The sequence below is a fragment of the Equus przewalskii genome, chromosome 3, assembly GCF_037783145.1.
Source record: "Equus przewalskii isolate Varuska chromosome 3, EquPr2, whole genome shotgun sequence".
Lineage (NCBI taxonomy): Eukaryota > Metazoa > Chordata > Mammalia > Perissodactyla > Equidae > Equus > Equus przewalskii.
In genome coordinates this window covers 2,572,790-2,600,603 of record NC_091833.1, presented here as the reverse complement: position 1 = coordinate 2,600,603, position 27,814 = coordinate 2,572,790, and the positions used below count along the sequence as shown (strand labels likewise).

The 27,814-nt window shown below is 51.5% G+C and overlaps 1 protein-coding gene across 5 annotated transcripts in view; it reads left to right on the top strand.

Annotated features, from left to right (window-relative positions):
* The window catches only part of ZNF423 (zinc finger protein 423), a 319,304-nt gene that overhangs the window by 191,478 nt on the left and 100,012 nt on the right, over window positions 1-27,814 (top strand). For all 5 annotated transcript variants that reach the window (XM_070611823.1, XM_008517006.2, XM_070611822.1 and 2 more), the window contains one exon: window positions 2,918-3,002. In XM_070611823.1, the coding sequence (XP_070467924.1) occupies window positions 2,918-3,002 (85 nt within the window). The remainder of the gene's footprint in view (window positions 1-2,917; window positions 3,003-27,814) is intronic.

Genomic DNA, 27,814 nt, shown 5'->3' with positions numbered 1-27,814 from the left:
TCTCTGCATGCACCGAGTCAGAGCCGCCGGTGCCTCTGTGGGCACGTTTGGGAGTGGTGGCGAGGCTCTCAGGCTCCAGGCAGAGAGGTGAGAGCCTTTGCGTCCGTGGGGATGAGGGTGGATGTGTCAGCCTGTGTGCACCTGTGGTCCAGAGGGTGTCTCCACTTCTCTGAGGGTGTTGCACCCATGTATCCGTGTTACAGGGAGCAAGTTGCTGGGGGGCAGGGGGGTTGTGGGTGTGTCCATGATGGTCTTGTGTGTTGGTGAGTTGGAGTGAGGGAGTGTACGTGTGTATGCTCACATGTCTGTGTGTATGTCCTCATGCGTGGGTCCATGCCTGTGCACACAGGCTGTGTGTGTGTGTGTGAACCCCCAGGCTCTTCTCTCAACAGTTCCTCTGACCCCTCCCTTTGGGAATCCCCAGGAACCTGTTTCCCCACCAGGCAGGACCCACTTAGCTGGCAGTCCTCTTCCTGCCACCAAGGATGACCATATGGTGGAGGGACATTTGGGGGTAGCCTCTCGTCCTGCCTAGGCCCCTGTGATTTATTTTCCTAGCACAGCAAGCCCACTGCATTCACCTGCCCCTAGGAGGAACAACCAAAGTCCCTTTGATCATGGACTGTCCCCTGCATTGGCCTGGGCCAGCCGTGGCCATTGCCTCCAGCGACTTCCACCAAGCAGAACCAAGCATGGAGGGGGACATGGCCTTCCTCGTCCAGCAGGCCTGCCCTGGGCTTCCTTGGCATGGAGCTTCCTGGGGTGTGCTTCATTCTTGCGTTTACTGTGCCTTTATTCGTTAATTCATTCCTTCATTCATTCAAGCATCAGCGGCTCTTATGCTTGCCCGACAGAGTGGGTGGGGGACACATGTGAGAGGGAAGGAATGATCTTCTCAGTGGAGAAACCAAGGTCGTTCTCCATGAGCACGGACCTGGAGTTAAGCTGAGATGGGAGTTTGGTGACAGCGTACCCCCAGAAGACCTCAACCCCTGCAGTCTCTCCTGGCCCGAACATCTCTGCCTGTTGTGGGAGTGGACTCCCCAGCCCTGTCCTCTGCTCCGGACTTACCCCTATCTTCGCCGGGTGTTTCCATGCTCAATGCCTGCTTCCGGGCCCAGTGCTGTGGCCTGCACCGAGAACACACTGAACCCCAGGGCTCCTGAAACACTAGGGGAAAAGCCCCCTGGTCTTGTAGAGTGGGCCCTGGAGCTGGGACTCTGCCTCTGGAAACTGAAGCTCCCAGCACTAGCTGTTCCAGTCGTTTCTTCATTCATTTGTTCAACAAGCATTTTCTTAGCACTGATAGCAATCACAATAAAGGTTAAATAACTATTAGGCCCTCCCTCTGGGCCAGGCCCTATGCTGGATGGTGAGGACCCGGGATAGCTGAGTCATCTTTGGTTCCCTTTGTCCCTTCTGCCCTAAGAGAGTGCTTTGCACATGCCAGTTTGCAACTTTGCTCATTTGTCCAACGAATGCTCCCTAAGGGCTTGTCTTTGCTGGCCGTGGGGCCTCACAGGTGGGCAGAACACATCCTGGCCCTCCGGGGGCTCAGGGTGCAGTGTGGGGCAGGCAAGTCGACCAGCCACGACCGAACTGGGTGCTGCTAACTAGATGCTTTCAGCATAAGCTCAAGGACCTGGGGAGGCCCTGAACTCATTCTGAGTTGGGAAGAGGAGGCTTCTCAGAAGAGGTGACATTTGAACTGAGTCCTTAAGGATGGAGAGGGTATTCCAGGTGCAGGAAACAGCGTGGGTCCCGGTCTGGAGCTGAGACCAGGCCCTTTAGGGGGACTGCAGGTGTGGGTAGAGCCAAAGTGGGAGCTGGCACAGCTGGGCCCCCTGCTGGTTCATCCTGGCTACATGATGGAGGGTTGGGCCTGAGTGCTCAGCCAAGACATCTGAAGTCCTCCCTTTTCCAGAGGTCAAGGGAGGCCCCATCATCCCAGGAGTCAAACTGGTCTTCAAAAAGCTTGGATATTTTGAATCTCAATACCATGCCTCCCTCTTCATAAAAATCCACAGCCATAGCCCTTTCCCCACACAGACAACACCACCCCTGTCCACCGTGGACTGGTTTCACAACCACCCAGGCTTAGTTATTGAGAGTGAGCTCCACTCTTTGGGACGTGTCTTTGAGAAGCTTTGAAGCTTCTTCTGATCTCCCTTTTTCTGCCCCCACCCCCTAAAGGCGGCTGGCAATAGCTCCCTGTGTGTGGACGTCAGCTGTAGGATCACCTGGGGCTTTGTGTGTCTAGGGCAAATGAAGAATTCCTCACTCACCCCTGAGCACTAGAGTTGGTGGGCATAGTCTCCTCTGCTCAGCCACATAGTTCTTAGGGTGGGTAAATAGATGAGAGAGTAGTTGGATGAGTGAAAAATGGATGAATAGGTGGATGGGTGGATTGGGTGTGGATGGAGGTGTGTGGGTGTAGATGGATGGTTGGGTAGACAGATGGATGGGTAGATGGATGGATGGATGAATGAAGGTGGATGGGTGTTTGTGTGTGTGTGTGTGTGTGTATGTGTGTGTGTAGATGGATGGTTGGGTAGATGGAAGGTAGATAGGATGATGGGTAGATGGATGGATGGGGAGATGGGTGGATGGGAAGATGGATTTGAGCATGTTCCAAGCAGGCATCCTCCCTCAGCTTCCTCTCCGTGGTTGGTGTTGTGTGCTCTCACCCCAGACAGGGGCAATTTCCACAGAAGAGCAGCTCCCTTGGAATGTAGCCTATTCCCCGTTTCCCCAGGCTGGAGAGCTGGATTCGGAGGCAAGTGCGGAGAATGGCCTGGAGAGACCTGGGAGGGGACAAGGCCATTCTGGGGAGTTTTGAGTGAGGACCTCCAGGGACTTTTGCTTTTTGTTCTTTTCCACCTCCTGACTGTCTAATTCCTTTTTGGTTTCCAAACAGAAAAAGACATACCAGTGCATCAAGTGCCAGATGACCTTTGAGAACGAGCGAGAGATCCAGATCCATGTTGCCAACCACATGATTGGTAAGAGTTCCTCCACCCGTGCCGGCGCCACTCCTCAGCGTTTGGAATTTGCTGTTCCAATCATCATTTCACTGGCTTTTAGGGCAAAGGATGGAGTCATTGCTGCTGTTTCTGAGACATTTCAAATAGGAGTAAAAACGTCAGAGCTGGAGCACTTTCTCCATCTGAGCTTTCTTGTCGCTGCTCCACTCACATTACAATCAAACCTTTGACAATCTCTTCCATTTCTCAGCGTAAATTTCTCTCCATTTCTGAAATGAAGTACTTTCCAGTTGTCAAGCACTCAGGGGCAATTATGCTTAAATTTTGTATGTCATGATATGTAATAGATTTAACTGCTCACATTTCCCCACTAAACGTGGTGAATTCCTCAGGCACGTTGTCAAAACAGAATGCCTACAAAGTTATTCGGTACTTTTCCTATTCCTCTTCAAGTAGTTTTGGACTTTGGAAAATGCACCCTTTCTGGAAGGGGAGGCTTCAAAGCCCCATCGTGTTGCCCCTTGGCCCGAGGGATGGAGGGAAGCTGTGAACTCTTACTTGCCTTCTGTGGCTGGGTGTAGTCTCCCTGGCAGCTGGGGATGCCCTTGCTATAAGAGAGGGCACAGCTGGATTTCTGGTGGGCACTGGGCTGACCCAGGGGGTAGTAAGTTTGGCAGTGAGGGCCTTGGAAGCTTCTGGAATCCTGGTGCCCTGGGTCTTTGGTGGCAGTGTGATGCCCTTCTCCAAGACCCCTGCTGTCTGAGCTGAGAGGCTTCAGTCCCGTGTTGAGCATCCTGACCCTTACTTCCTCTCCACTTTTCTTCCCTTACCATCTTTTCATTATAGTCTTAGCAACAGCCGTGCCAACAGAGTACTGTTTTACAAAAACCTTGATTACACACATTAAAAAATCCATTTACTGTGTAGCTCAGTGAATTCTCATGAACTGAGCACACCTGGGTAAGCAACACTCAGATGAGGAAGCAGACCATTCCCGTGTCCCAGGAGCCCTGCTCTTGGCCCCCATCCAGCCCCTCCCCCCACCAACAAAAGGTCCTCACCACCCTGATATCTGCCAGCATAGGTGCTTTCTGCTGTTTTGGACTTTATATAAATGAGCTCATTTGTGTCTGGTGCCTTTTGCTTATTTGTATTATTGCCTGTAGTTGGACATCACCCCTTCTCACTGGTGTATAATATTCCATCGTGCGAACACATCACCATTTATCTATTCTACTCTTGATAGGCACTTGGGTGGTTTCCATTTTGGAGTTGTTTCAAACAGTGTGCTGCTATGAACATTCTTGTAGGTTTCGCGAACATATGCACGTAATTTTTAAAGGGAATATCTCTAGCCCTGGAATTGGCGGGTCATAGGATATGGGTATGTTCACCTTCAGTCGATAGTGACAAATTTCCTAACCGGTTGTATGAAATTATGCTCCCCTGGCGGTGGACGAGAGTTGCTCCACATCTGTGCATCATCCATGCTTTACGTAATAAGAGTGGTCGCAAAGGCCTTTCCTCAGTGAAGCTGTGCTCAGGGCCAGCACAGTCCCTGGTCCCACCAGCTGCAGCCTCGCTGTGCTCAGGGGGCTTGGGTGCTCAGCAACGGGCTGGGAGCTGGTCTCCTGGAGGCACTGAATCCGACTGTGTGCGTGGTGGGGCTCACCCAGAGCTGAGGGGACACGAGGAGCCAGAGGAGCCTGCGAGGGGCAGGTTGGGCCTTGGGGGTTCAGCTGGATGAGGAGATTGGTGGCCTTTTAATTTCTTCTGTTTGAAAGCCCCCTGCTGAAGGGGAGAGGGAAGCCGCCGCGTCAGTCACCGGCTGCGGAGAGCGCCTCCACGGAGTGTTGGGGGTGAGGATGAAGATATCTAAAGCTGTCTGCTTCGTTGCAGGTGTTGGTGCCCTCCTGTTGGTCAGCACGAAGGGCGGGAGCCCAGCTAATTGGACCACAGTGATTTCAGGGGCGTTCCCCCACTTCTCTCGTCCACCTTTCCTGTCGTGCAAAGCCTGGGAGCTGTGTGTCCTCAGGTGGAAGGCGAGGCGTTGCTCTTAACCAGAGTTATGGGAAATTGGAAAGGAGGGTTTGATGGCCCCTAGGCCTTTGTGTGAGCGGCTGGCCGGCCTTCCTCAGGAAGGTGTCCTGTCTGGTAGCTGGACAGGGCCCCCCATCCATGCTTGCTCCGCAGTGTCCTGACCTGGCCTGGTTTTCAGGACGTGTAGGAGCTGGGGGCCTGGGGAGCAGGCAGCAAGGAGCTGTTGGTCTGAGTCTGAGAGTCCAGACGAGACATTTATGCAATTGCAGGAAGTCTCACCATGCAGGCCCTGGCACGTGGCTGTGAGGCGTGGCCTGAGGACCCCTTCGCGAGCCACACTTGTTGGGTCAGGCTGGCATTTCCTCTCGCTCTAACCTGCCCTGCCCACGTGCTCGCCCTTCCCTGGCCTCATCCACCCGATCTATCAAAGAACGTTGACTGAGCACCTGCTGCATTAGAGAGCTGGGGAGGTTTCTGTGGGTGTGAGAGGGTTCGCTGTCCCCACCCTTGGAGACCTCACGGCACCCCATAGAGGACATGGTAGGACACACCCCCTGCAGCAAAGGGAGGTCGTGTTGGGTAAGGATGCGAACAGCTGCCAGGTACTGAGCCCCGCCACATGCCAGGTACTGATTGTAGGTGCTAGTTCTCCGTCTCACAGGGGAGGTTTAACGACTTGCCCAAGCTGCCAGCCAGGAAGTAGCGGAGCCGGGGTCTGAATAAAACCAGGCTCTCTGCGCAGCATGTGGCTTCTCCGCCAGGACCTGTGGTGGGACGACCCGGCGCTGCCCTCAGGGGTCCCCCGCCTAGGGGAAGGCTGACGGGCATCCAGGTGGGCTCAGCACAGTGTGGTGGGTGCTCCTGGAACAGGGACCGTTGGATCCAAACAGGTCCATCAGAAAGGGCTGGGCGTTGAAGGATGAAGAGGAATTTTCTCTGTGACAGGGGCATCCCTGGCAGAGGGAGCAGTCTTGGCAAGCAAGGACAGTCTCCAGAGAACAAGGCCCTTGGAGGGCTCAGCATAAGGAGGCGGGCTTCCTTGAAGGATGGGTTGTTGTTAGGCTGAGGAGGAGGGGAGCACTGTGTGTGGGAAGACGTGGGCTGAGCAAGGCTCAGGGGCAGGGGAAGAGGAGATGCGGTTAGGAGCTGAGGAGCCTGACCCAGCCAGGATGGAGGCATCTCATGGGGCAGCATCGTGGGCAGTGAGGGTGGGAAGGTGATTTGGCACCGGGCCACAGAAGGCCTTGAATGCCAGGTTAAGGGGTCTGGGTTTGGAATTGACCCTATAGGCCAGGGTCCAAATCTGGGGTCCCTTTGGCCGATGTTTTATTTGTCTTCTCTTAAAAGTCCAGAAGAGGTGGCTGCAGGGCCCTGCGTTCTCACATGCACAGCTGACGCGAGCTGGGCTGCTGCTCGGACTGTGTGTTCCCCGGGCACCACAGTCCCCATCAGTCCCTATTGTGTTTTAGGGGGATGCTTTATTCATTTGTGTCCCCAGCCTGGTTCCTGTGGGCACCTGAGTGTACGACCCTGGGCTTACACACTAGGGAGCCATTGAAGGTTTTGGAGCAGAGTATGGCCTGGACATAGCCGAGCACTTTAGCGAGAGTAATCTGGCCACAGTGCTGAGGGGGAAGAAGATGGGAAGAGAACAGAGACACCCCTGGTCTGATCCAGAGGTGAGGGACTGAGGCGGGGGGAGAAGGGAGAGGAGAGGGGATAGAACTTAGATTTGGCTTGTGCCATGTGCCTCGCTGGCCCTGGTGGCTTGGGGAGGGTGTGGGGGACAACGGTGGGAAGTGTGGATGGAGAGAGGCAGGCACAGGAGTCCTGGCTGGGGGCTGGCTTTGCAGTCCCAGTAAAAACTGTTGGGGCCCAGTGTCCCCAAGGACAGCTTCCCTGCTAAATGGCCCGAGCCCAGGGTGGCGCCTGGAGCTGGCGGGGTAAAAGCCCCTTAGTGGCACCAAGGGGACTCAGTGGGCAGAAGTGGCCCTGTCAGCTTGGCGGCCTTCTCATAAACTCGGGGCCCTGGGGTCTGAGACAGGCCTCCCCGGGACCCAGACTGCTGGAGGCCTCCCCGGGGGACACTAAACTGGCCTTTTTATAGTGGGCCTCTCCGTGGCTGTGCAGCCTCCAGACCCCGGGAGTTATGACGACTCAGGGACACGTCTCCTTGGAAACGTTCCCAGCACCCCCTCCCGGCCGCTGGCGCCGAGGGAGCGATTCATTCGGAGCCCAGAGAAAGGCAAAGGGCTTGAGAAGCCCTTTCAGCAGGGGGGTCTCCTTTGCAATCCCCCCTCCCCACAGAGAATGGGGCCCCCTTCTCTGGGCATCCCTGAACTTTGGAAATGGTTTTAGACCCCCCACCCCGCCCCCAGCAGTCACATCAAAAACTTGAAGCAGTCCCCGCTCAGATCTGCAGCCTCCTTTGGGCTGACCTGGCTCCGCCCTGCCACCTGCCCGCCTCCTGCTGCCCCCACCCAGCCCCAGACTCTGGGAGCCTGGCCGCCTCAGCTGCATGCTCTTTGGGAGGCCCCTGCCTTGGGCTCCCTGGGGCCTGCTGAGCAAGGGCTGAAGGCAGGCTCGTGGGGGGGTCTGGCCCAGAAGCAGAGCCCCGCCCATGGCTCTTCCCGGGGTGTGGAATGTGTGCATACAAGGCTTGCACTTGGGGCCTCAGCCCCCCAGGAAGCTGACTCGCTGGGAGGCCCACCCTCTCCTCAGCTGCTTTGGACATGTCTCCTCTTCGGTCATGTGGGTGGATGGCTGGATGAGGGGTCTGAGAACTTGTCCTTGAAATAATGAACTTGCTATGACCCAGGTTGGCCCCAGAGGCATGACTCAGCCTTCATGGGCCCCGGGGGAGCCCTGACGAGGGTCAGGGCTGGGAAGGGACGGTCCTCCGGGAATCTTGTCAGGAACGTTTGCCGTCCGTGACCTTGGAAAGTGCTGTGGACCCTCTGGTCCGGGTGGACATTCGTCATTAGCACATGGGAGTTCTTGGTCCCATCGGCCCCTTTCCTTGGGTGCCTCGTAAGGGCCGGGTGCTGCTGTCGGGCTGAAGCGATGGGGGCGTCTGGAAGATGAGCCTCTCCCCTCCAGCTCAGGACTTTAAAAGGCCCCCCGTGCTGGGCGGGTGGCCCTTGTGTGTCCTCCCGCTCGCTGTGACAGGGCGGGCCCCGGTCCACCCCGAGGGGAAAGGGGTGCGTGTGAGACAGAGAGGTCTTCTGCCTTCTCAGTCTCTAAGAAGCTCATCCTGGAGACAGACTGAAAGCCACTTTGCAGACCGGGGGCCCCTCCTCTGCGGCCCTTTGCACAGCCAGACCCTCACTGAAGGCCTCGCCTGAAGTGTTTCGGAGGGAACGAAGGTCTGGCGTGGAAATTGGTGTCTCACTCTCGTATCGGAGAAAGACAAAGTCCCTCAAATAGATCTGAAACATAATGGGGAAAGGAAAAGGAAAAACAGAAAAAGGGTTTGTGTTTCCTTTCTGCTGCGAGCACGTTGCTGGACGGGGCTGTGAGGCTCTTTTGTGTCACTTTTGATTCAGGTGACACCAGACCAAACATGTGTCTAACCTCCGTATGTGACAAACACGCCTCCCTCCCCGCACAGGCCACGTGTCACCTTCTGGAACGTTTTGTCAGAACAACAGGCTTGTACAGACAGCACAGAATCCAATTCTTTTTTATTTACTTATTTATTTTTGCGAAACCCCAAGAAGGGTGTAGTCACGTCTCGCCTTAGCCCTCGCGAGGCCAGAGGCCTCGGCCTCCCCGACCTTGAGTCCACTGGTTGGTGTAAGCAAGCCATTGATCGAGCATTCTGTTCTAAGGAGCATCCTTCAGTTCTGGAGTGTAAAATAGTGGAAATGGTTTCATTTTCATTCTTCCTTTTTTTTTTCCTTTTAAGAGAGGGAAAGGCCTCTGTCGATGAGGTTTCCTCTAACCGTAACCTCAGTTCAGGAAACATGATTGAGACCCTCGGTGGGGCTGGTGAGGAACCCCTAGCCCAGTTGGGAGGTTGGTGACCTAAAAGGGTAAATTAGTACCATGTGGCTAGTTAAGATATGGAAGCTCAAAGAACAGGCATGTTGCCCAATCTGGGCATTCCAGGAAAGCTTACTGGAGGAGGTGACACCTAATCAGGGTCTTAGAAGATGGGAAGTAAGGTGGGAGGGGTATTCCAGGTAGAGAAAATAGCATGAGCCGATTCGCAGAGAAGAGAAGAATATGTGGGGAGGCTCTAGACAATCCAGTACCACTACAGAGTGAATCGTGAGGCAGGAGGTGGGTGGATCCCAGAAAAGATTGTGGCAGAGTAGGTGAGAGAAGATGAGGACGTTGATTAGGAGGGTGTGGGCTGGAGAAACATTTAAGGGGCAAAACCAGCAGGATTTGGCAATTGGGTGGAGATAGGAAGGGGAGAAGTCAGGAATGACTCCAAGGTGACCAGGTTTTAGATGACAGGTAGAAGATGATATCGTGCCCGAAGAAGAGCTGTTGGGGGCTGGCAAAGAAGGTGATGATGCTGATAACTATCAGTAACATTTAGTGAGGCTGACTAAGCACCAGGCCCTGCCGTCAGTGTCTGCACCTGCTGTCACACTTACCCCACAACAGCTCCTGAGGGCTGATGGCGATTTCCCCCCTTCTGTTCACGGGGAATTGAGGGACTTGTCCAATGTAGGCAAGAGGAGAGCACCAGCAGGCGGAGGAGATGGGAGGACGGAGAGGAGACGGGAGGGTGGAGAGGAGAGGGCAGTGGAGCCGCTCCTGGAGGGGCGGGGCCTGGGCCGCTGCGCCAGCTTGTGTGGGCTGGCCTGCAAGCACGGCCTTCTCTTGCTCTGCATTGCCGTGGGCTTGGCGGCCTGTGTTGTTGAGCTGACTTTGCTGGATGCCCTTTGTGGTTGTTTGGCTGCTTGGGAGCAGCTGCTACAGGAGCAGTGTCCTGCATCTGCGTCTGGCCCAGCCTTACTGGAGGAACGGCAGAAAACAAGGGGCCTGGGGCCGGCCCTGTGGCCAAGCGGTTAAGTTCACGTGCTCCGCTTTGGCAGCCCAGGGTTTCGCCAGTTCGGATCCCGGGCGCAGACCCTGCACCACTCATTAGGCCATGTTGAGGTGGCGTCCCACATAGCAGAGCCAGAAGGACCTATACCTGGAATGTACAGCTTTGTACTGGGGGGCTTTGGGGAGAAGACAAAGAAGGAAAAAAAAAAAGGATTGGCAACAGATGTTAGCTCAGGTGCCAATCTTTTTTTTTAAAAAAAGGAATTATTTAAAAAAAAAAAACCAAGGGTCCCACGGCCAGTGGTGGCCCGGGGTTGGCCTTGTCTGCCTGAGCTCGCTGTGGGCTCTGGATGCCTGGCCAGGCTGCCCTTCCTGTGGGCCCTGGGCCAGTCCTTTTCGACCTCAGAGTCCTCTCCGGAGACTTGGGTGTTCTCTCTGGCTGGCCAGCCTTGCAGGTGCCTGCCTCCTGCGGGCTCTAGCTCATTTGCCTGGGGAAACCGAGGTGGGAGGAAGAAGTGATTCCCCAACGACGCAGCGAGTCCTGAGCTTGAGCTCAAGTGAGAATCCGGGTCACTGATGGGAGCGTTTTCTAAACAGAGGCACCTTTAGGGAGTTACCGATTTTAGTTTATCCAATAGATCTTTATTAGGCACCAGCAGTTTGCTCAATCTGCTGTAAGTGTGAGTATGAATGAGAAACAGAGTGTGCACATGTGTGCATGCACACCTGCACGTGGAATGAGGAGCTCTGAGTGAATCACAGTGGGTAGGAGCACTCCCAGCTCATGCTGTGTCTCATCGTGGCGAAGTTATTTCACCTTTGTTTGCTTCAGAACCTCCTCTATAAAAACCCCATCTTGGTAATAACATAGCAGTTTAGACAGGACTCTTTCAGTGGCAAGTCAGAGAGCCAGCTCACACTGACTAAAGCATAAAAAGGAGAATTATTGGCTCCTGTAACTGAAAAGTCTGGGGATACATTGGGTGACAAGCTTCAGGCATGGCTGGATCCAGGGGTTCCAACAAAGTCGTCACCAACCTCTCTCCTATCTCTCAGCTCTGCTCCCTCTTGGTTGCCTTCCTTCCCAGGTGGCCTTCCCTGGCACAAGATGACAGCCAGCAGCTCCTGGCTCTGCAGTCCCAGCAGAGAGGGGCGTGTTTTTCCTCATCAGCAGAGAAGGTCTCAGGACCAAGGCTTAGTGCCTCAGGAGGCTCTTGAAGCCGCCCCTGCACCAATCATTGTAGCCAGGGAGGTGGAGCATATTGACTGCTCAGGCTGGCACCACCCGCCCTCCCTGGATGCTGGGTGAGCCAGTGTCCGCCCCCCTACCCCAACAATGGGAGGGGGGAGGGTATTCTTGAAAAGAAAGAGGGTATCTATTCTGCACAAGGAGGGGGCAGCACAAACAGTAGAGGGTCACCACCCCTACCTTTTTGGGGCTGTTTGGAGGATTAAATGAGTTAAAATATAGGATAAGTGCCCACTACACTGCCTGGAATGTGTAAGTTCTCAGTAAGTGGCAGCTGTTAAGGTTAATATTATTGCTATTATTATTACTAGTCCCTGTGGCCAGGGCTAATTAAAGATAATGATGATGATAATGGAGCCTTGTTTCGAGAGGACAAACTGAGCCCCTCTGTGGCCATGCACAGCCTGCAGCCAAGGTGCCAGCCCATGGCAGCTCAGAGGATGCTGCTGGGGGCTTCCTGGAAGAGAAGACTGGCGCTCTGCCTGTGTCAGCTCCAAGGACTGTGCCTGCAGGATAGACCCAGAAAGAGTAGCTCCAATCAGAATGTCTTATTCATTTACTCCTTCATTCACTCAGCACCTTTTTTCTTTCTTGAACACCTACTATGCGCCAGGCACTAAGCATGCATATCACAGCAAGGCAGTGGCCCTGTGATCCTGGAGCTGTGGGGAGCAGGTGGGTGTTAAGAGAACAAATAGGAAATCCCGACTATTTCAGATAGTGATGTGTTCCTTGAAGAAAATAGGGAGGGCCACGGGGAATGTGGGAGCAATGTGGAAATGTGTGTTTGGCCGTGGTCTGGCTGGGAGGGCACTTTCAAGCTGAGAGCAGAGTGCTGACAGTGGCATGGTAGCCCACTGACCTGGATACTTGAGCCTGCTGGTCTGTGTGCGCTTCCCCTGTAGGAAAGGGAGATCCTGAGAGTGGGGCCACATTGTGGGCAGAGGAGCCCCGGTGCCGAGGTGCCAGCCTGGGGTTCATCTGGTGCTGCTCCTAGTGCCTAGGGGCCCCCTCTCGGACAGCTGTCAGGCTCCTTCGATCCCGGATCAGCACCTTGAGACTCAAGTGTCCACTCTTTTGCCCTTTCTCTGGATTCTGTGCGGCCTATCCGCAAAGGGTCATTTCACCAGCAGAGCTCCATAAATCAGCAGCCTCGGACCCCCCAGCCCCTGCCTGCCTCCTCTCTCCTGGGGCACTGCCCAGCGGCGGCCTCCCCGGCCCTTGCCTGGCTCCCCTCTCCTGGGGCACTGCCTGGCCAGGGCGTCCTTGTGGTCCCCTGGTGTCCCTTGGCCTGCTCTCTGGCTTCCCTCCTGAGTCTTTGTTTTACTCCTGCCCGTGTCCCCCTGCCTCTTTCAGTCCACATCCCCTGGGTTGCTGAGACACCTGTGTCCTGTCCTTTCCTCTTAGGGTTTCCAAATTTAGCAAATCAGAATCCAGGATGGCCAGTTAAATTTGAATTTCCGATAAATAACAAATAATTTTTTAGTCTAAGTATGTCCCCACTTAGACTGAAAAATTATTTATTTATCAGAAATTCAAATTTAACTGGCCATCCTGTATTTTATCTGGCAACCGTCTGCCTCCCCATGGTCTCCAGGCCTCAAGCCCACTGGCTGGGGGAGAACAGTGGGGCTTCCCTCCCCCCCCCACACCCACACACACTTTTAAAGCTCTTCATGGTCCTTTATTCATCCTTATAAGATTTTTAACTTAAAAAGAATTAAACTTTTTATTTGAGATAATTGTAGATTCACATGGAGATTCACAGATCGATTCCCTTGCACCCTTTACCCAGTTTCCCCAGCCGTGAGTTTGCAGACCGAGAGTGCAGGCTCACGACCAGGATATTGACATTGATGCACTCCAGCCACAGAACATCCCCGGCGCCACAAGGGTCCTCATCCCCGTGGCCCCCTCCATCCTGCCCCCATGGAGATCACCAGCCTGCTCCCCGTTTCTATGCCTGTGTCGTTTCAAGAATGTTATATAAGTGGAGCTAGACGTAGGTTTTCATTATCTTGGGGATAAACGCCAGGAGTGCAGTTGCTCTAGCATTTGCAGGCTTGACTTTTTAAGAAACTGCCAAGCTGTCGTCTAGAGTGGCTGTGCCATTTCCCATCCCACCAGCCGTGGGTGAGAGATGAGGTTTCTCTGCGTCCTCGCCAGTGTTTGGTTTGTCACTATTTTTTGTTTTAGTCAATCTGGTAGGTGTGTAGTGGTATCTCACTGTGGTTTTATTTTGCATTTCCCTAATGGCTAATGATGCTGAACATCTTTTCATGGGCTTATTTGCCATCTGTTTATCCTCTTTGATGAAATGCTTCTTCATGTCTTTTGCCTATTTTCTAATTGGATTGTTTGCTTTATTGCTGTTGAGTTTTGGGAGTTCTTTATATATTCTAGATACTAGTCCTTTGTCAGATATGTCGTTCACAAATATTTCTTCTCAGTCTCTAGCTTGTCTTTTCATCTTCTTTTTTATTTTTGGTGAGAAAGATTGGCCCTGAGCTAACATCTGTTGCCAATCTGCTTCTTTTTGCTTGAAGAAGATTGGCCCTGAGCTAACATCTGTACCAGTCTTCCTCTATTTTGTCTGTGGGTTGCCTCCACAGCATGGCTTTATGAGTGATGTGTAGATCCACACCCGGGGTCTGAACCCGAAAACCCTGGGCCGCCAAAGCAGAGCACACAAACTTAACTGCTGCATCACCGGGCTGGCCCCGTTTTTATCTTCTTCACAGGGTCTTTTGCAGAGTAAAAGTTTTTAATTTTGATGAGGTTCCATTTGTCAATTTTTCCTTTTATGCCTTTGGTGCCCACTTTAAGAACTCTGAGCTTAACCCTAGGTCCCAAAGGTTTTTCCCTTTTTTTTCTCAAAAAAGTTTTATAATTTTACATTTCACATTCAAGTCCATGATCCATTTTGATGTAATGGACTTTTTTTATATAAACTGTGAGACTTGGGTCAGGTTTTTTTTCTATAGATGTCCAATTGCTCCTGCATCATTTGTTGAAAAGACTATAATTCCTTCATTGGATTGTTTTTGCCTCTTTGTCACATATCAATTGGGCATATTCGTGTGTATCTATTTCTGGGTTTAACTGACCCATGTGTCTATCCCTCTGTCAATACGACACAGTCTTGATTCTATAACTGTATAAATATTGAAATCAGGTAGATTGAGTCCTCGTTTTTTATTATTCTTTTTCAAAATTGTTTTAGCTATCCCAGGTTCTTTGCCTTTCCATATAAATGTTAAATTAATCTTGTCTATATATATAAAAATTCTTGCTGTAATTTTTTTTTTAGTGAAGAAGATTGGCCCTGAGCTAACATCTGTTGTCAGTCTTCCTCTTTTTTTTTCCTCCTCAGAGTCCCAGGACATAGTTGCATATCCTAGTTGTAAGTTGTTCTGGTTCTTCTAAGTGGGATGCTGCCACAGCATGGGCCAACAGGTGTGTGGGGTCAGCGCCCAGGATCTGAACTGATGAACCCCGGGCCACCAAAGCAGAGTGCACGAACTTAACCATTCGGCCACAGGGCTGGCCTGTCACGCTGTAATTTCAATGGGAACTGTGTAAACCTGTATACTGATTTGGGAAGAACTGACATCTTCACTACGTTGAGTCTTCCAATCCATGAACGTGATGTATCTCTCAATTTATTCAGATCTTCTTTGATTTCTTCATTATTGTTTTGTACTAGTTCTGTAGCTTTGATTTATTTACATCTAAATATTTCTGTTTTTTGAATGATTATAAATGGTATTGTATTTTTAATTTCAGTGTTCACATGTTCATTGCTAGTGTATAGAAATATAGTTGCTGTTTGAATGTTGATTTTGTACCCCTTGACTTTGCTCAACTCACTGAGCTGTAGGAATTTTTTTTGTAGGTTTCATGGGATTTTCTACACAGACAATCATGTCATCTGCAAATAGGGGCAGTTTTATTTCTTTCTTTCCTATCTATGTGCCTCTTATTTCCTTTTCTTGCTTTTGCTCTGGTTAGGACTTCCACCACTATGTGAATAAGAGTGGTGAGAGTGGGCATCCTGCCTTGTTTCTGAACCTAGGGGAAAGCATTTAGTCATTTACCATCATATATAATCATAGGTATAGGTTTTTTGTAGATGCTGTTTATCAAGTTGAGGAACTTTCCCCCATTTCTATTTTTCTAAGAATTTTTATCATGAATGAATGTTGGATTTTGTGAAGAAAATATTTGTTTTTTCACTGCATCTATTTATAAGACCATGTGATTTTTCTTCTTTAGTCTGTTCATGTAGTGGATTATATGATTGATTTTTGAATACTGAAATAGGCTTGCATCCTTGGTATACACTCCCCATTGCCATAGTGTATAATTCTTTTTATATATTGCTGAATTCTCTTTGCTAATATTTTGTTAAAGATTTTTTTGGTCTGTATTTATGAGGGATGTTGGTCTGTAGTTTTGTTTTGTTTTGTCCTGTCTGCCTGGCTCTGGTATTGGGCAATGTTAGCTTCATAAAGTAAATTGAGAAGGGGTTCTCCTCTTCTATTTTCTGAAAGAAATGATGTAGAATTGGTTTTGATTCTTCTTTAAACATTTGTTAGAATTCGCCAGTGAAATAACCTGGTCTGGAGAGTGCCTTTTAGGGAGTTTTTAATTATAAATTTAATTTCCTTGATAGTTATAGGGCTATTCAAGTTATCTATTTCATGTTGGTTGAGTTGTGGTAGTTTGTGTTTTTCCAGGAATTGTTTGTTTCATCTGATGTGTCCAATTTGTGTGTGTAGACTTTTCATAGTGTTCTTCTCTATTATCCTTCTGATGTCTGTAGGGTCTGTAGTTGTCTCCTCAGGCTCATTTCTGCTATTGGTAATTTGCGACTTTTCTCTTTTTTTCTTTATGAGTCTTGTTAGAGATTTGTCAATTTTATTGATCTTTTAAAAGAACCAACTTTTAAAAATTGATTTTCAATATTGATTTCCTGATTTCAATTTTGTGATTTCTGCGCTGACCTTTATTGTTTCCTCCCTTCCGCTCACTTTGGTTTTATCTTGCTCTTGTTTTCCTGCATCTTTGAGGTGGAAGCTTAGTTATTGATTTGAGACTTTTTTCTAATGTGTGCATTTAGTGCTGTAAATTTCCCTCTTACCATTGACTTAGCTGTGTCCCACAAATTTTGATATACTGTGGTTTTATTTTCATTTAGTTGAATGTGTTTTATAAATATTTCCCTTGAGCTTCATCTTTGACTCATGACTGTTTAGAAGTGAGCAGTTTAGTTTCCAAGTGTTTGGAGGTTTCCCTGTTATCTTTCTGTTATTAATTTCTAGTTTGATTCCATTGTGATTGGAGAAAACACTAGGTGTGACTTCAATTCCTTTAAATTTGTTGAGTTTTGTTTTATGCCCCGTGATATGATCCATATTGGTTTATGTTCTCTGGGTACTTAAAAAGTGTGTATTCTGCTGTTTTGGTTGAACGTGTTCAATCGATGTCAATTATGTCTTGTTGGTTGGTGGTGTTGTTGAGTTCTTCTGTATCCTTACTGATTTTCTATCTAGTTGATCTATCAATCATTGAGCCATAGGTGTTGAAATGTTTTGCTATAATTGTGGATATGTCTATTTCTTCTTTCAGTTCTGGCAGCTTTTGTTTCACGTGTTTTGCATCTCTCTTTTTGGTGCATACACATTTAAGATTGCTATGTTTTCTTGGTAGATCAACTCAATTATGATGTCCCTCCCTGTCTCTGGGAATTTTTTATTCTCTGAGGCCTTCTTTATCTAATATTAATATAGCCCTTCTCCTTTCTTTTGATTGATGTTTGCAAGAGATATCTTGTTCCCTCCTTTTACTTTCATTCTGCCTATACTGTTATATTTTAAGTGAGTTTCTTGTAGATAGACTATAGGTGGGTCATTCCTCTTAACCTCATTCTGCCAATCTCTGTCTTTTAATTTGTATATTTAGACCATTTATGTTTAATGTAATTAATGATATGTTGGGGCTTAAGTCTACCATTTTTTATTTTGCTTTCTGTTGGTTCACTCTGTTTTTCATTTCAGTTTTCTTTTTCCTACCTTCCTGTGGGTTACTTCAACATTTTTAAAGAATTTCATTTTGGTTTACCTATAATATTTCTTTTTGTATGGCTTTTAAAATGATTACTTAGGTATTACATTATATAAATGTAACTTATCAAAGTTTTCTGGTGTCATCATTTCACCAGTTCAAGTGATGTGTAGAAACCTTACCTCCCTTTATCCTCCCCCATTTATAATCTAATTGTTTTAAATATTTCTTATATATATATATTTAGAACCAGGTCAGACAGTGTTAAATTTTTGCTTCAACCATCAAGCATAATTTAGAAAACTCAAAAGGGGTACCATATTTTTGCTGACTGTGTTCCTCCTTCCTAACCTTCCAAAATGCCTTCTTTGATCATTTCCTTTCTGTTTAGAGAAGTTTCTTTAGCTCTTCTTTTTGGCTAGGTCTCCTGGTGACAGATTCTCTTAAGTTTTCCTTCATCTGAGGATGTCTTGATTTTCCTTTCATTCCTGAGGCATATTTTCACTGGATATAGATGCTGGGTTGCCAGTTCTTTTCTTTCAGCATTTGAAAAACATTGTGTCACCTTCTTCTGGCCTCCATGGTTTCTGGTGAGAAATTCACTGTCATTTGAATTGTTTTTCTGCTATGGTAAGGTATTGTTTTCTCACCACTCTCAAGACTTGTGCTTTGTCTTTTTTGTTTTTTTGAGTACTCTTTAGTCTACTTTTTCCTCCTCTCCTTCCAAGACTCTGACCACATGAATGTCAAAGTCTCACCAATCCCTGAGGCTCTTTTCATTTATTTTTTAAATCTATTTGCTCTCTTTTGTTCAGATTGGGTAATTTTGATTGTTCTTTCTTCTAGTTCATCAATTCTTTCCTTGTTCTTCTCCCTTCTGCTGTTGAGTCCATCATTAGTTTTTTAAAATTTTGTTTGTTTACTTTTTTTAACCTATGTAAAGTTTCCATTTAGTGGTTCTTTATATCCTCTATTTCTTTGCCAAAATTATTTCTTTTCTGAGACTCTATTTTTCCGTTTGTTTCACACATTTTCATATTTGCGGAAGTATTTTATGTTCATGAAGTTTATGTTTGTATGTTTATGTTGATAAAATACTTCATTTGTTGAAGTATTTTAGGTTTATGAAGTATTTAAATTCCTTAACGGATAATTCTGTCTCTGTCACAGATAAGGCCTCTCTGTCACGTCAGTTTTGGCATGTATGGATTCTTTTTCCATTCAGTTTGAGATCTTCTTGGTTCTTGGTGGGACAAATGGTTTTGATTGAAGCAGGAGGAATTCCAGGCTCATCTCCCCACGTGGTCTCCACTGATAGCTCTCTGAGTGGTGGGAGGAGTGTCCTCTTCCTGCCCCAACGTGGTTTCCATTGACACTAGGAGGATGGGGAGCCGCACCTTGCTACGGCTGGAACGGGGGCGATCAGGCTGCCCAGGTGGTCTCTGCTAACACCATGGGGAGGGGCTGTGTTACTGCTCAGCAAGTATGGCCATCTTGGCTCCCTGCTAGGCTTTCTCTGACACCACCTCAACAAGGGGTGAGGAGGGGCTGTTGGGTGCCTTGTTACTATCTGGAGAGCATGGACGTCTAGGCACCCCGCTCAGCCTTTGATGGAATGGGTAGGGGGCACAGCTTTTTCTGTGGGGTTTGGCAGGAGCAGAGGTATTATTGTCTAAAAGTTTCTGTCTTTCCCGGCTACCCCTTTCTGGCCCGTTGGCTAGAGAGATCAGGCTTATCAAATCTCGTCTGTGGGTGTTTCCTGGTTGCCAGCTTCTTCAGCTCCAATCTGAGATATATGAGGCCAAAGGAAACCCCAGCATACTCACTACCGTTTCGTTTCTTGGGTCCCGAGGTCCCCAGCTGTTCCGCCTTCTTCTTTCCACCATTCAGAATCTTTTTATGTTTCTTTCATATATAATGTCCAGGGTTTTTAGTTGTACTTAGCTGGAAGAATAGGGAAAATTATGTCCAGGGGAGAAATCTGGAAGCTGAATAGGCAACTGAGAGTCTCAGGAACGTCTAGATTCCACAGCAGCTTCTGTACTAGGTTGTTGGGTCCAAAGCTTGTGGGAAAATCGGAGCTCAGACTGGGGGTGTATAGCTCAGACCTGGACCAGAACCATTCTGAGGACCTTCCCCCTTTCTCTTTGCAAGTGGAGAGAACAGGGTGCTGTGTGAGACCCCTGACTCCCTGTTGTGGCAGTCATAAATCAATCCTGGCAGTACCCGATGTAAAGATTGATGCTAAGGACACCCTTTTCCTGTGTCCAGCATTGCCTTTTGTTTCCTTCCCTCCAACAATCGTTCTCACTGATTTTAGCCTCTTAAGGAGCTGATGAAGTAGACAGGCCAGGGTGGAGTCCCACCTGACCTATCAGCTGGGCGCGTGGAGAGAGGGAACCAAGAGCTGGGCTCATGTGGGCGGTGCTGGTGCTCGAGGGTTGAGATGAGCTGCAGTGACCCGGTACTGGACATGCCGGGTGGCGGAGTGATCTCAGGTCAGTGCAGCCTAGGACTGAAAGCTGTCGTGGGAGTCGGGAGGGGGCAGACCAAGAGTTGACTGGCTATGTGGTGATCTTGTCCCTCCAAAGGAGGACAGGTCTTGCACAAACCCCGCTTTCCCACCTGGGCATTCTGCGTCCCCTCCCTCATTGCCACGGCAGGGTCTCAGGAGTAGAATCGTGGCACTTGCAAGGATATTGGAAAGTGGTGTTTCGGGCATGGTGAGGCAAATAAAAACACGACAGATTGTTTTCGAAGCATCAAATGCAAATTGTCAACACAAACGTATTTCTGGACCTAACAGTTGAATGTGTGAACTAATTATGGACTTATTAAGAAGCAGAATTATCTTTCCTTTTAATGACTAATACAACCCTCCTGCCCAACCCTTTCACTCTGGGAAGAGGATTCCTTGGGCTGCTCCTTTAAAGTTTTAGGGGCTGGTGGAAATAAAGAAACTCTGTAGCACTCCCTGGCTTCCAGCAGCCACTTCGGTTTTGATAATCTGCACCCAGAGTCTTGGTTCGGGCTGGATCCCCATCGTGTGCTAACAAGTGCTGTGAAGCACCGGCGGCCTCCCGAGAGAAGAATTGTTTCTACTGGTAACGTGAGGCCAAAAGATGCTGAAGTTGAGGTCCTCAGTGCACACAGGGCCCAGGTTCTCTTCCTATGTCCACGTACTCTGAATTCTGTGGCCCGTTCACCACAGGTAGGGCTGCAGTGTGCTACAAATGGCCCCTTTCCTGTGCGCCGGAGCGGCAGAAACACTTGACCGAGTGAGGTTTTCATGGAGGATTTCTAAGGAGGGGAAGCTTCCTTAAAAAAAACAACCCACACACAGTCACACACACACAGACCCCTCAGCTGTCGCTTGTGTGGAGAGCTTCGGCCATCTCAGCATGTGTCTTTAAGATCTGTTTTACCAAAAAAAAAAGGATTTAGCATCTCGCTGTAAGACATTTTGGGGCTTCCCTCTGCAGCGTCAGGATCAGAATCTGGTCTCAGCTATCTGGCTCTGTCTCCCGCTCCTGTGCAGCTCAGCTCTTTCTCCTGGCGACCTGTCGGCAGCCTTCACCCCCTGCGGCAGCCCACCGCGTGGGCCCTGCTCAGGTTCCACTGGCCTGAGCGGAGTTTGCACAATCTCTGTTTCTCTGCTCGGAGGCTTGGAAATCTTGTCACTGGGATGGCAGGAGCATTGCTCCTCAAAATAGATGAACAAGTGAATAAAAGTGTAGGCAGAACATGGTCCTCACCTGTGTTTGGGCACTTGAGAGAGGGTCGGTATTTTGCTGGAATGTGCCAGTACCACTGTCCTGTTAGTTAAAATATTGAAATAGTTCCTAACTTGCTGGCCAAGAGTTTCTGCCCTGAGCCCCCTGCCCACACATGCTCCCCCTGTGCCTGGACCCGTGGCCCTTCCCTGGATCCAGCATGCAAGAGGATAACTCCTGGTCCATCAGGGCCGCCGGGCTCCAGCCAGGGATGCTGCAGTCTAGGGGGACCCCGGCGCACTAGTTGGTAATACAGTTCGCATATCAACCCTGCTTGTTCCCGTATTTTTCACTCCTTTTCCTCTCCGCCCCACAGCAAGTGTTTCCTGAATCCTAGCCGTGTGCTTGATGTGACGTCCCTCCCTGCCTCTGCCGCCAGCTCCTCTTGGTCCAGTCTCATTCCTTCCTGATCACATGCCCCCACGCCAGGCCCCTTCTGTGCCTGTCCCCACCACGCTTCCCCTTCACGTGGTTTTTTTTTTTTTTTAAAGATTTTATTTTTTCCTTTTTCTCCCCAAAGCCCCTGGTACATAGTTGTATATTCTTTGTTGTGGGTCCTTCCAGCTGTGGCATGTGGGACGCTGCCTCAGTGTGGTTTGATGAGCAGTGCCATGTCCGCGCCCAGGACTCGAACCAACGAAACACTGGGCCGCCTGCAGTGGAGCAAGTGAACTTAACCACTCGGCCACGGGGCCTGCCCCACCCTTCACGTGGTTTTGATGAGCATTATTGGTGCTTTCTTGCTACACAGGAGAACCCAAAAGAGGACATTATATTGTTGACCCCCGAGGGTGGGACTTTCCTCTGGGAAGTTTACTCATGTTCCTCCTCGTGCAGTTGTCATTCTGTTTACAACTTGGGTAACAGCTGCTTGGTGGGCCCTGACGTTTTTGGAGCTGCTGTGACAATGGTGCGGGTGTGCCGGCCGTGAGAGCAGCCCTCCCCCCTGCCCCAGTGGGGCTCAGACCCGTCAGCCCCCCGCCGCCCTGCTCATTTTCATCGCGCACTTGGAATGACACCGGCTCAGCGTTTTGCTGGTGTTTTTCCTGGTCACCCCATCACCCGTAGAAGTGGAGGAAACGCCTCTCGGGGCCCCGCTCCTCGTGTTTTCAGCGTGAGGCAGTCTTGAAAGTTCTGTGGTTCGCAGTCTCCACTTCCTCTTAGGCAGTGAGCTGAAAGCTGACACTTGCCTGTCAACCCGCCTTTGGTTCCCACTGCCTGTCGGGGGCCTGCCCCCAGCACCCGCCGGCCTGCAGGGCCTCTTCTTCAGAATGGCGGTTTGTCAACAAGCCAGTGTCTGGAGGCCGTCTCAGCCCAGCTCGCGGGCTTCCAGGCTTGGTGCTGAGCCGATGCTCATTTATTTAAAGACACCTTAATTCCCCCGAGGGAAGGTCTGTGCCCCGCTCGCTGCCCCTCCAGAGGTGGGCCCCAGCGTCTGCTCTGGGGAATGGAAGGAGTAGGGCAGGCTCGCTTCTGTTTTGGGAGGTCAGCTGGAGTTCCCTCATTGTTAGGGACAATGTCCAGGAGGGTCTTGCTGTTCTGTAGAAGCCAAGGAGTGACCACCTGACCTATTTTACTCAGCAGGAAGCTGAGGATCTGAGAGGGGCAGACGCTTGCCCAAGGTCGCACAGATGGCTGGAAGCTGGGGTGAATGCAGCCAGTCCTGCGCACGCCCAAGTGCCGTCCATCCTCCAGTCCTTAACGCTTACTGAGCGTGCATTTCACACGCTTTACCCCACTCGCTCGTTCGACAGGAGAAGCCCCCCCGGAACGGAGTGAGGGGCCTGGAAGTGTGTGGAGTCCATGAGTGCCCCACCCTGCCCCTGGGGTTTGTATCATCAGAGAAGTTTGGGAAGTTCTGGTCTGGACCACAGCTGCTGGGGGTTGGTCCAGCCTGCCGGGAACCTTGGGGCTGGGACCCAGGGCCAGGGCCGGGGCCGGGGCTCAAACTGTCCAGTCTCTTGGCAAGGAGGGGGAAGAGCGGGTCTCTGTGAACATAAATCAAGCCAGACAGCATCCAAGGTAAAAGCAACAGTTTTTTTTGAAACTAATAACCTTCTCCTTGCTTCCATCAAAATAGTTTTGTTTGTTTTATTTTCCGTTGTTCTCTCACACTCTAATTTCATCCTCCCAGGGACGGGTGAGGTGGGCAGGCTGGGGAGCTGGGGGTGCAGACGGAAAGCACCCTGCTTTGCTCAGACCGGTTGGTGCACTGGTCGTGGGCACCAGCAGTGGGGGTGCAGGGTCACTGTTGGCGGTGGTCAGACATGGGGAGTGGCAGCGCAGCCTTCTGAGGCTTAGGGGTGGGAAGGACCAAGGGTTGCTGACCGTGATCACGTGTCTCTCCAAGGACCTGAGCTCCTGCTGAAACCCAGGATGCCCTTCTTATGGATGCAGAGACGGAGGGAGAGTTAGGACCCCTGTGGCGGTGTAGGTGTTGAGTACTGATGGAGACCAGAAACGAGGCCCCTTGGTCACTGGTGCTCAAACTGCAGTCTGAGCCACACCGGCGTGCCGTGCAGGTGGGCTGCGTGCATGGGGGAGGCCCAGAGGGTGGGATGTGGGGCCGAGATCAGCTCTGCTCTGTAGGTTGGTGTTTCGTATAAGACTTCACGGGGGATGTCTGAAGGCTCTGCCCCGGGCCACTCTCTGTCCTCACACCTCACACCATCACTGGAGCTGGGGGGCTGTGTGGAGGGCCTGGTGGGTGGGCAGTTCTGGGCGGTCTCCAGACCTCTGTGACATCAGACCTTGGGATCGTCTTCCCGATGGGGCGGATGCTCTGTCTCTGGTTACCAGCACATCTGATGAGGTGTCGGTGGTGATGGATGCTTTGAGTCTGGGTTGAGGGTCAGAGGTGGGGGCCCTGGGTGCTGGTCAGTGGGTTGCCAATGGTGGCCCTGTTCCCTGCCCTCATGTATACTCTGACCTGCTTTTTGCTACTTCCCACTGCCAAATCCAGGAGAGTTTCTTGCAGCTCAGACATGAGAACGCCCAGGGCCTTTGGCCTCAGATGGGCTCCTTGCTATCAGAATTTCTTCCTGCATTAGGGCACCAACATTAGAGACTCCTGGTGCCCCGTGCCCGTGCCCCTACCAGGGCTCCTCCAGCCCCGCCCCTGCTCCTGGCAAGCCCACAGCTGGACTACCTGGAGGACGGGGGAGCACCGAGACTGGGTATTTTCTTACTTTTTTGTCTAAATTATTCAATGATGAATCTACTGGATAATTGCTCATCCTTTCTCTTTTATGTCCACAGTGTTGGCAGGGGCCTGGTGTTCTCAAAATGGAGGGAGGACTGGCTACATAATATGTGGGGTCTGGTGCAAAATGAAAAGACGGGGGCCTGTGTTAGAAAATTAAGAATTTCAAGATGGCAGCAGCAGGTTATTGAAGCAAGTTTGGGGCCCTTCTAAATTCAGGCCCCTGTGCTGCTGCACAGGTCATATGCCCATGAAACCAGCACTAGATAGAGGCAAGCTCCTTTGCGGACAGGAACCCCACAGGAATCTGGTCTGCAGGGTATGGTTGTGTGGGTTGTATACTGCACAACTTTAGCAGACACCATTCCCATTGTGGTCTGCATGGCAGCCCTGCCAGAGGTCACTTCAGCCAGGCCCTGACAGTGGCAGTGATCCAGAACTTTGGGACAGAGAGGCCACTTGGCGATGGGCTGGTGTCCTCACGTCCAGATTCTTCCCTGGCACCAGGGTTCTGGAGCCTCCCCCTTCCAGCCTCCTTTTCTCCTTGGCGTTTCAGGGACACGTTTCTCCTCGAAACTGAGGTGCCCAGCTCCACGCGGGCGCTGCTGGGGAAGCTTCCGCTCTTCAGTGCTGATCGCCCGCCGGCAGCTCTGCCGTTAACCTTTGGGGTTTGCTCATAAAATAGAAACTCTCTTTGTAGGTCAGTTTGTCAGTAATTTTGGCAGCCGCGGGGCCACCGAGGGAGCGAGGCTTGGTTCCCACTTGCCTCTCGCGCTCAGTTTGGAGGCTTCTGCGGAGCCCTTCCCCGGGAGGAACGCTCGCCCCAGCCGGAAACGAGAGGCGGTTTTCTTTGACCTGGTTTTGAATTGACAGGAGCGATGCCTGTGTGCTGGAAACGTACGGCCGCCGAGAAGGAGTGTGGTCCCAGCCCGGCCGTGGAGCCTTCTGCCCGGGGGCCCTGTTTTCTGGGAAGGTGGCGCTGGGGTGGGTTTCGCTTCTGCTCCCATGTTGGGTGAAGTGGAAGGTTCTGCGGAAACTGGCACCCACCTGAGTCCCACTGGGCTCGCCGGGGTCTGTGGACCCGCATCGCGGCCTGCCAGCTGACCCACCTGGTCATGCACAGCCCCTCCTGACCTCCGGCTCCCCCCTGCGGCCTGGGGTGCCGAATTTCTGGGCATCTTCTGTTGTGATCACCTCTTGGTGCCCAGCTCTGTCCTCCATGCTGGAGGAAGGGGAAAAGATGAGCAAATCCTCATTAGACCCTGCCTGCAAGGGACTGGGGGTGAGGGTGGTTGGGTGATGTGCAGGCTGGTAGGATTGGTTGTCGGAGAGAATACTTCTCAAGGAGTGCTGAAACGGGAGGCCTGCGGTAGTCTTGGAGGGCTTCCTGGCAGAGGCAGTGATCAGCTGGACTCTGGCCCCTCTCTCTATTATTTTTGGGGCCTCTTGAGAATAAGATTGAGAACAGAGCATTTCTAGTCCAAGACAAGAAGCCGGGAAAGCCTAGGCTGGGATAGCATTATGACCTGGAAATTCAGTCCCGCCCAAACAATAATTTAGCACCAACTGTGTGTAAGACCCATTGCCAGGGTCAGAACTGATTCAGAGCTAGTACAAGATTCCATGCTCAGCTGAGGTTTGTAGCATGAGAACTCCAGCCGAGCCAGCAAGGTGGGCTGAGTGCCAGCGAGGGGACGCTGAGGAAGGAGAGGAGGGCAGGTCAGGGGCTGGGGGAGCTCCTGGGAGTCTCGAGGAACGAGGCTCCTCCATGAAGGCAGGCAGCCTGGGAGGATGCTCTCCAGCTGCTTCTGTGCTCCCAAGGGTCGCCTGTAGGTCTCAAGGCCTGTGGGTGGGCCCCCGGGGCAGCGGGGCTCCGAGAGAAGCCTGGGGCGTCCCTGGGACTGGGAGCCACGCCGCACCTGCCCTGGACAGGCTCTGTGTCACTGCGGGTTGCAGCGAGGGCTGCCTTGGAGGCTGCGGATGGGCGCCTGCCGTGGGAGACAGAGGCCTGATGTCAGCCTGTCCTTCCTCATGCGCGTGGTGACCTTGAGCAACTCGTGTCCCTCCCAGGAACCACCCTCCAGCTGTAACAAGACTGGGCTGGAGCGAGTGGCCACGGCCCCCCGTCGACCAGGTTTCTTCTTGTTGGAGTTTTTAGTCTGCGTGATGCTTGTAGTGCTGACGGCGATCACAGACTTCTACATCACTCATGGCCAGGCCCTGATCCAAGCACGTTGTATCGACCGCCCCCCTTGGTTCTCACATCAACCCCCTCAGGGATACCCTAGTCTCCCATTTTATAGATGGGGACATTGAGGAACGCGGGGTGAAGTAGCCTGCCCAGGACCACACAGCCGCCACGAGCCAGAGCTGGAGTTAGGACTCCTGCGCTCAGCCAGCGTGCCAGACTGCCCGACTGGGTGGTGGAGCCCCTTACCTATGTGCCTCTACCTAGAGGGAGCAGCGTCCCCAGAACACGCTTTCCGGCTGCCCGCTCTGGACCATCAAGCTCCCGAGGGATCTCAAGTGGGGACCTAGCGCCACTCTCCAGATTCCCACCCACATGGAGCCCTGTGGCGGCGCATAGATTAATACTCCCCCTGTTCCCTCTGTCTTCCCTGTCTTTATAAACACCGTATCAGAGACACTGGCCGAGGATGCGCCCCCCGGAGGAGCCCCTCAGGAAGGCGCTGCGTGCTGAGGGCAAGTTCGTGGGATGGAGCTTGGAGCTGCGCGCCGGAGCCCTTCTGAGCGGCAATGATTTATTTCGGCAGCGTGGTTGTCATTAGTGTCTCTGGTGTCGGAGCCGAGCCCCGGGCCTGGGTCTGTGGCTGCGGGAGCTGCGCGGTCATCACAGCTAATGGCTCAGTGTGGGCAGGGCTGGCCTGCAGCCCCTCTGGCTGCTGGCGGGTAATGACCGCCGCCGCTCCCTTCCTGTGCCCACGGGAGGGGGCCCGCTGCCCGGCTCCACTGCCCTGGGGCCTCACGTCACCTCTCAGCCTGGAGAGCGGGGTCCAGAAGGCGCCCAGAATTTGTCCGTCTGACGCAGAGTTCAGAGGCCTGCGGTTGGTTTGGGGGCTCTCGGTCTGCCGGCTTGGCTTTCCAGTTGTATTCCTGCAGGGTTTCCTGGACTCATCGTGTCCTCGTGGAAAGGATGAGTGTGATGCAGGGACTGCTCTGAGTGAGAGGTCATTACCGCCACGACTTGGGACCATCTGTCCACCTTGCCCCTTTTAACTGATGTCTGACTTAGACAGTAAGGCCATAGCATGGCGGGGACCCCACGACACACTTCTACAGATGGGTACCCCTAACCAGCACCCACCTCAGCAAATACCCATTTCCTCCCTCGGCAGTTTCCCTCCACCCCTTCCAGCGTACCCCAAGGGCAACTGCTCCCCTGACCTGCCACCGGAAACCCGTTCAGCCTGCTTTTGAGCGTCCTACAAACGGAGCCCCCAGTCTACCGCCTTTTTGTCCGGCTCCTTCAGTCACT